The 9124-nt window shown below is 34.6% G+C and overlaps 1 protein-coding gene across 1 annotated transcript in view; it reads left to right on the top strand.

Annotated features, from left to right (window-relative positions):
* The first annotated feature begins 466 nt into the window (after nucleotides 1–466).
* LOC114382174 (DNA polymerase epsilon catalytic subunit A-like) overlaps nucleotides 467–9124 on the top strand; it is a 28434-nt gene continuing 19776 nt past the window's right edge. The window contains 13 exon segments of the mRNA XM_028341407.1: nucleotides 467–676; nucleotides 979–1044; nucleotides 1156–1215; nucleotides 1404–1499; nucleotides 1824–1984; nucleotides 2349–2437; nucleotides 2557–2777; nucleotides 3224–3310; nucleotides 3458–3592; nucleotides 3986–4108; nucleotides 7650–7733; nucleotides 8498–8662; nucleotides 8767–8943. Coding sequence (XP_028197208.1) covers nucleotides 521–676; nucleotides 979–1044; nucleotides 1156–1215; nucleotides 1404–1499; nucleotides 1824–1984; nucleotides 2349–2437; nucleotides 2557–2777; nucleotides 3224–3310; nucleotides 3458–3592; nucleotides 3986–4108; nucleotides 7650–7733; nucleotides 8498–8662; nucleotides 8767–8943 — 1620 coding nt within the window. The 5' untranslated portion in view covers nucleotides 467–520.

Raw genomic sequence — 9124 nt, 5'->3', positions numbered from 1 at the left:
GAAAATATCATCCTATTCTTTTACATTTGTTTTGGATAAAACATTTTACTGATATTGAATTTTATTTTCTCTAGTTTTCGTTTCTTTTCGACCTTTTTTCTTCTTCTTCTGCTTCGGTGTTTTCAGGGAGATAGGGATAGGAGTAACAAAGGGAGAGTGCAATCGGTTTGGTTCTTCGCTTCGGAACTCGAATCTTTGATGCCTCTCTGTTTTTTCTTTTCTGCTGCCTCTTTTTCTGTTCTCAAATTAGTGTTTCCGTGAGCGTGCCTCTTTTCTCGATTCTCCGCAAACTATCATCATTGTGAGTACTTCTCCGTTCTCTTTCTCTCTCTTGATAATGCATATATGAAAGAATTTTCATATATAAATTATTTTGCATTTCAATATTAGAGGTTATTGTTTTGAAGCTCTGATATAGGTTATATCAGAGCTTCAAAAGGGTTTTCAACTTTTCCCAAATTCTCATAACTTCCATTTGAAAGCGCGCGCCACCGCCTAAACCTCCGATCTTGTTGTAACGATGAGCGGTGGCCGGAGACGTGACGGGAGAGACAGCAGAGCATTGAAGAAGCGGAAGCTGAACCGCACTCCCGAGGAAGAGCTCGAGGCAAAATTTGGATTCGATCTCTTCACAGAAGGCGAAAAGCGTCTCGGATGGTTACTGACTTATGCATCCGTAAGAACATTCCTATTTCATTTTTCTTTTGAGAGCTTTCAGCCTTTGATTTGAACGTGTTCGCTAGTTATGGTGTGAAAGTGAGTGTCACTCACTCTTCGCAATTACTATTGCAATTCGCAAGCATTGATTAAGTATGAATTGAACTGTTTTGCTTAGTTGTGTTTAGTGAATGATTGAATTGCAAAACTCTCGGTTGAGTTTTTTGGTTCCTATTTATAAATATGCAGTCAGAACAAGTTGGTTTGCAGTAATATATGTCCTTCTGATGAACTTAAACAAGTTTGTTCATACTTTTGCAGTCTTCTGTTGACGATGAAGACAGTTACAAAGTATACAGTTGCGTTGATCTCTACTTTGTTGCGCAGGTATTGTTTGCCAAAAGCTTTCTTTTGTTACAACTTTTTTTTTTGTTCCACCAAAATGGGTGACTTGGGAAAGGCAATAGTTTATTGATTGGAGCCTGCTTACTCTTGCAGGATGGCTCTTCATTCAAGACAAAATTCAGATTTCGGCCTTATTTCTATGTAGCTACAAAGGTAAGCGAGAACATTCACATGTCGTATGTGGTTGCGTGGCAGTGTATTAGGGTTTGAGCGCGTGTGTGTGACTGGAATTATCTATGCTCATTGTGTTCGTGGGTATATTCTCATTCACTTTTTATTTTGTAGAAACCATCATGATGATGACGATGTTAATTATGATTATGATTATATAAATTTAATAGGATAAAATGGAGATTGATGTTGAAGCATACCTGAAAAGACGTTATGAAGGTCAGATTGCAGATGTTGAAATTATAGAGAAAGAAGACCTGGATCTTGTAAGCAATTTATACATCTCTTGTCTGATACATGACAATCAGCTTTTAAAATACAAAATTCTGCACTAGTGATTTTTTTATTGGATTTTAATTGGTAATTTTTTCCAGAGTCTTAAGAAAGTCAAGTCAATACGATTCATCTTGATATAGTCTGCATTAGTTTCTTGCTATTGTTTGTGAATTTGACAAGGTCTTTTTGAAAATAAATCTGAGATTGCCATGATATTTCTTTAAAATTATCATTTTGCTTTGATTAAAATAGGCTGTGCTTGCTTTCTTTCTCTTCATAAATGGACTCTGATTTGCTTTCATGATTCTTAACAGAAAAACCATTTATCTGGGTTAAGAAAATCTTATTTAAAGCTTTCATTTGATACTGTGCAACAATTGATGGATGTGAAGAGAGACCTGATGCCTACTGTTGAAAGAAATAAGGTCAAGTCTGATGCTGCAGAAGCCTTTTTGTCTATGTCAACAGAAAGAAGGTAGATCAATTTTCCTAGGACAGAAAATTATATAGATTGAAGTATCACATTGACATTTTACTTCCTTTAATGATCCAATGCCATTTTTTTTTTATCTCGGATAATTTTAGTTAAATAAACTTTTCTTTTTACCTGAGGGCGAGCCTTGGTGCAGCGGTAAAGTTGTGCCTTGGTGACTTGTTGGTCATGGGTTCGAATCCGGAAACAGCCTCTTTGCATATGCAAGGGTAAGGCTGGATACAATATCCCTCCCCCATACCTTCGCATAGCGAAGAGCCTCTGGGCAATGGGGTACGAAGTTTTTTTTTTTTTTTAAACTTTTCTTTTTACCTGATCTGATCCTAGCTTGCTTGTTGCTTAGCAGAGAACAAAGACCTCAGGATTTTCTAGATTGCATAACCGATCTTCGTGAATATGATGTTCCTTATCATGTTCGCTTTGCCATTGACAATGGTACCTTTTGATATTTATAATTTTCTTTTTTATATATAATATTTATTGAGTTATCCTATTTTATGATGCTGTGCTATTGTCTATATTTATCATGACACTTGCAATCACGTGTGACCTAGATATACGGTGTGGCCAGTGGTATGATGTTGGAGTGCCCACTAATAATGGGGTTACACTTGAGAAGAAGACAGATCTTCTGCAGCGTGCTGAAGTTCGTATTTGTGCATTTGACATTGAGACCACAAAACTTCCATTAAAATTTCCTGATGCTGACTATGATTTAATTATGATGATTTCATACATGGTAGATGGTCAAGGGTATTTAATCATAAATAGAGAGGTAAGTGTCATATATTAGTGTTCATGCTATCTCTCTATCAATCTGACTGTTATTTACTTATTTATACAAAGGAAACCAGCAAACACATCTCATCAAAAGCCTCTTATCATCAGTATTCTCATGATCAATATCTTCTGATTTGTCTTTCTTTTCATAAAAGATTCATTTCCTTAGCCTATTTTAGGGTGCACAAGGTTAATTAATTTGCATTGGAGTACTGAATATATTGTTGGGACTTGATTCTGAAATTTAGATATACAACTAGAGATTACAAAGTCCTTTTCAATTTCAAATTATGCAAAGTGGAATATAATACATTATTTAACTCATTCATCAAATGTGATTGTTGACTGATCCTGAAATTGTACCTTGAGCAAATGTAATGTAAGGCATTTGTCATTGTCATGGGCTGATGACTTTAAATATTTGTGTTGCTTTGTTTTTAGTGTGTCGGGGATGATATAGAGGATATAGAGTACACTCCAAAACCAGAGTTTGAAGGGTGTTTTAAGGTGACAAATGTTCAAAATGAGGTAATGATATATGTGAATCCATAAACACGGTATATTGTATATGTTATCTTATTTCCTTGTTGAAACTTGGTTCCACTAAGTTTTTTATTTTTTTTATTTTTAAATGATGATTCTAATTTGTTGAGGTTTGTTATTCTTTTTTCCCAGATTGAGCTTCTTAGATTATGGTTTTCTCATATGCAAGATGTGAAACCTGGTATCTATGTGACATATAACGGCGATTTCTTTGATTGGCCATTCCTGGAACGAAGGGCAACCCATCATGGGTTCAAAATGAGTGATGTATGTTGTCAACTTTTTGGTTTTTGGCAATTGACTTCTATTAAATGGTAAACAAATAAATGTACTAGCTAGCATGTTGGCTCAATTCTTCATTTCTTTATGGTGATATATATACTTTTATTTTTATTTTTATAAAAGGCTTATGAACCTGTAGTGTGAGAACTGAGAACTGTTCCCTTAGTATTTGAGCTTGAATTCGACTATGTTATACAATAGTTCTTTAAGTCATTTTTCGCATAGAAGTTTTGGGACAAATCATGTCTGTTTATTTTCAGTTTCTGTTTTATCCTTATTCCAAAGTAGTGAATCCTATTAGTTTTTCCTTTTAAATTGATTTTGTTATTCTTTTTTCCTTCTATTAATGATTTTCATGCTTGTTATTTAATCTTCCAGGAATTGGGATTCAAATGCGATACGAATCAAGGGGAATGTCGTGCTAGATATGCTTGCCATTTAGATTGTTTTGCTTGGGTTAAACGTGATAGTTATCTCCCTCAGGGCAGCCAAGGCCTGAAGGTACAAAGTTTGGACTTTAGTTATCATCTATTTTGCATAATTTATTTTATTAATTATGAGTGTTATTCTATTAATTGTTTCTGACTAACTCTTTATGACAAGTTTTTTCTGTCATGATATATATATATATATATGTAGAGGAGGGATCAACTTAAACCCCATCCTCACCATTCATTTTCTTAGAATCTAATGGTTGTGATAAGTCACTAATATTATCCGTTAGATTCCAAGAAAATGAATGTTACTCTTCGTGTAAATTGAGCTCTCCTCATATATATATATATATATATATATATATATATATATATAATACGCATTCAAAAGAAAAATTCATATTTTATTTATATTCATGTGGGGCGTCGGACTTGCTTACGGCTAACCTTGCTCTAAGTCTCTAAGGCAGTCAAATAAGGATTCTTTCGCTCCTATTGTTTCAACTATAACAATGTTTTATTGTGTAATGATGTGTGTCAATGTAGACCACACCTCATTCTGTTTATAATATGGAAAATTGAATCAATATTGATTACAAGATCATTCGATTATTGATTAATAGGAAATAGAATATTCTAATAATAAATACAATATTAGGAATAATATCAAAACATAATCTCACTCTCCCTCAAGTTGGAGCATATGTGTGATATGCCCCAAACTTGTTACAAACGTGGTCAACCAGATAGAAAAGAAGGCCCGCAGTGACGATGGAGACTAGCGTGACGCTCGTTGGAGATGCGCCATGCATCGTGTGCATGAACTTCACACACCAGGGCCCTGCGTGGGGCCGTGTGCAACGGTGTTTTTAGTTGGCTGCGTGCTTTGACGGCATTGCGGTCTTCGACAATGGCAACAGGTATTGTTCACTTGCGAAAAAAGCAAAAAGATCCACCAGGGATGCCTTGAGATGGAGGGAGAGAAGTCAGTGTGGCACTAGCTGGAGATGCGTCACACGTTGTGTGTGTGAACTTCATGCGCCAAGACACTATGACTGTTTTTTGAGTTGGTTGCGCGTGGATGATGTGCTGATCTTCAGAAAGGTCATTGGTGCAGAATGACAAGAGGGAAGTGCGGTGGATAGGGTTGCTGGAAGACGGGCAGTGAGTAGAAAGGTCCACCGGGGACAGTATTATTCTTCTCTTAAGAATAACCTAGCTCTAATGTCAGATGTTTTTAAGTTGAAATCTAACACAGTATTAGAGCCTATAGCCCATCTTGGTTCTTGCCTATTTTGCTAGGCTCGCATGTTTTGGCAAACCTTTGTGGAGGGGGTGTTAGGAAGTCCCACATTGTCTGCCTTAGTTCTCGGGGTGCAGTTTATATATCTGTTGGGTAACTTCACTTAATGCCAATTGGTTTTAAATTGAAATCTAAGATGGTACATAGTCTATTCTAGATCATTAAAGGGTCACCCACCATATTATTCATGCACCACGCCTAAAAGTGCTGGGTGTGCGGGGGTGTATTGGAAAAAACCACGTCCCACATCGGCAAGGGATAATTTCATGATAGAATATATAAATTGAGGACAACCCTCACCTTATGAGCTATCTTTTGGGTTCGAGTTAGGCCCAAATCCACATTCTAAGATCAATGTTACTTTTTCAAGCTCATAATATATATACATTTTTTCTATATATGTTTTTCATTTTATTTTCTTTGGTTGACCAATGAATTTCATTGAAATAGTGGACAAAAACCATGTATAGTAAAGGGATGGATAAGTTCCAACTGTCTGTTTTTTTGTTTTACAAAGAAAGTAACAAAAAAAAAAAAAAAAAAATAAAGAAAGTAACAAAATTGACAGATTGAATTTAAAAGTAAAACTGACACCATAGTTCCGAAAGCTCATATATGGAGAAGTATCCAAGTATTGATAAGAATCATAAGATGCTGTAGAAAATTTTATTAGATTCATTGTATTTGATACATTTTATTAGATTTATGAGCAATGCTAATGGCATAGCAGACTTTATGTAAGATGTTAATTGTTAAGCCAAATTCCATTTTGGACATTCCCAAATGAAATTTAATGCAGAAAACAGGGAGCTCAGTAAATGCTTAAAGTTGAACTGGAAGCAAAGAAGAGTATTTTCTCTCTTGCCAACAAAAAGCACATTCTAACTACTGTCTTTTTCTTTATAAAGGAAAGAAGCCTTAATGAAAGATAGGAACCTGGAACTTGGAATGTGCTAATAATTTTTTTATGGATTTCAGAACTGCTAGCATTGAGACTGTAGAATTATTATACATTAAAACTTTTTGATAAACTGAGAGGAAAGTAGAGAGATAACAGAGAAAAAAGAAAAGAACAAAGCTGATTTTTATTGATCTGAAAAACTAGTTAGAGATAGTTACAATCGAGGTATTTATAAACCTCTATGCAACAAAACTAACTATAACTAACTCTAACAGAAAATACAACAAAACTAACTATAATAGAAAGCCGACTAACTCTAACAGAAAGCTAACTAACTTTAACAGAAAGCTAACTAACTGATCCTATTGAGGTGTAGTTAGAAAAGCCCTTGTACTCCCTGAATTACTAACTACCACGAAATGGGTGTTGTTAGCAAAAGCTAACAGCCCTTACAAACAAAATACAAAACTGTTTTCACAGTTATGCCCATTCACCCAGTTAAAAAAGTTAAACTCAGTTTTAATAACTTTAAAGGATTGGTAAGTGCAAGGAATGAAAATCCCAATTATGGTGCACTGTTTTTGGCTTTTTTCCAGCTCAGTGGACAATATAGTTTGAGGCTAATAAGCTCTGATTCCAATGGAGTGAAGTGCTAGTATTCTATAGGTTGTGTTGTTATTCCAGTGTTATGATTAGTTAAAATAATTTTTATGGCTTCTTTCTGCTTATAACATATAATTGAAACTTCATGCCAAATATTCAGAGGATTGGAGGGGTTTGTTTTGATAGATGAGCTTGTATTTTCTTTTCCTTTTGTTGTTTTTGGCATTGCTAAAAGGATTTATGTGCGTTCTTCCAACTTACCCTGGATGCTTTCTCCCTAATTATATTCCTCTTCCTAACTAAAATGCTTCACAATGGGTCAATCTCATCCTTTGATCCTGTATATCACCTCCTCATTGTGTAAAAATTTATCCATTTATATGGGCAATGCTTACATGGGCCCAGTCAACTTTTGGAGCAAGCGATGAAGTGTCATGCTATATTTTTCTTAGTAGGACATGATTTTACCTTATTCAGATGGACATGCATTTATTTCTTTTTCAGTGTGACACTGAATTATCAGGATAGAATTGTAAACAGTTTGGTCCTGGAGGAGTGCTGTGTGCATAAAGTCATAAAATAATATTTGTTCAACAAGTTATCCACTTAACCATGTATTCATTTATTTATTATATTGTGAAAATCATTTTCAAAATTTTATATTCGTTACATTTGATAAAAAAACTTTTATTTTTACATTAACTTGAACACTTTCCTTGCCTGTTATAATAAATAATGTAGGAATAAGTCATTGTCTCATAAATTTCTGATTAACCAAGTTTGTCCTTTGTTTTTATTTAGGCTGTTACAAAAGCAAAGTTGGGTTATGATCCATTGGAGGTGAACCCTGAGGACATGGTTTGCTTTGCAAAGGAAAAGCCACAGGTATGATTGATTTGAAGTGATATCTGTATCGTTTATTAAATTGGTTTGATGTTGTGTATTGGAGATGAAGCATTGTAAGTAGTGAATTTTTTTGTTTTTTGACTATTGATAAAATAGTGTATGAATAAGTAGTGAATATATTTGAATGCCTTTTTTCTCTTGTTGGCTTGCATGCCATGATTGTGGTCAAATTAAGTATTGATTTGATTGCCACTGCTATTCACCAGTCATTGAAAGGGAGGATAGTGAAATAGTGGTCTTATTTGCCTAATAAATTGTGGTGCAATTGGTTTTGATAGACGTTGCTATGTTAGATTAAAAGAGGACCTTTTACTTGATGCTTATTTTCTGGATAAAACAGATGTTTCCTAATTTGTTTGGTTCTACTTCTGGCAAATATATATCTCAACAGTGGGATTATAGTGCATATCCTTGTACCCCAACTCACTGAGTTCATGGGATTGGTGTAGCTTAATGATTGTTCCCAATTTGGATTACTGAGATTCACTTAAGGCAAAAAAGCAATTTAAATTAAGAAATTGTTCTGACATATCATGCCTTTGTTTAACAAGAATTGATGAACTGTATAATCTTTAAGTTGTTTTATGTTGGAAAGGACTAAGGAGCATTATTTTTATCCCTGTTTTATTCTTTCAGAGTTAGGGTATGTTCTACTTTGACATTGGAGTTTTCAATCTGAAAAGTTATGCTTCTTGTTGGTCATGAGACATGCTACTCATTTTATTTATTAATTGTTATTGCAGATGATGGCCTCCTATTCTGTTTCTGACGCAGTGGCAACTTATTACTTATATACAACTTATGTTCATCCCTTTATTTTCTCTCTTGCAACCATTATACCCATGTCACCAGATGAGGTTTTGCGCAAAGGTAGTGGAACCCTCTGTGAAATGTTGCTTATGGTGCAGGTGGGCTCTTATGCATGTATTCATTCATGTTGAAATTCTCTGCTTAAATTTGTTCATTTCATGGTCGCTGGTTTCCCTTGTAATTGTGTTTGCATCTTTTACAGGCATACAAGGCTAATGTTATATGTCCTAACAAACACCAATCTGATCCAGAGAAGTTTTATAATAATCATCTTCTTGAGAGTGAGACGTACATTGGTGGTCATGTGGAGTGTCTTGAAAGTGGTGTATTCAGATCTGATATTCCATCTAGTTTTAAACTCGAGCCATCCGCCTATCAGGTTTGTTGTTTCTATCTTCTTGAATTACTTTACCAGTGACTAGCATTCCTTTATATTACAAAATATGCACAATCTTAGCAATTTTTGTATGTTTAGTTGTTGTTTGTTCCAATTCTAGTAGTTTATATTTTAGTAACTCAATTATGATATCTTTCTGTAAGTATGTTTCACTAACCATGGA

The sequence above is a fragment of the Glycine soja genome, chromosome 13, assembly GCF_004193775.1.
Source record: "Glycine soja cultivar W05 chromosome 13, ASM419377v2, whole genome shotgun sequence".
Classification (NCBI taxonomy): domain Eukaryota; kingdom Viridiplantae; phylum Streptophyta; class Magnoliopsida; order Fabales; family Fabaceae; genus Glycine; species Glycine soja.
Note: the sequence above shows the minus strand (reverse complement) of the source record. Positions and strands in the feature narration are given on the sequence as shown.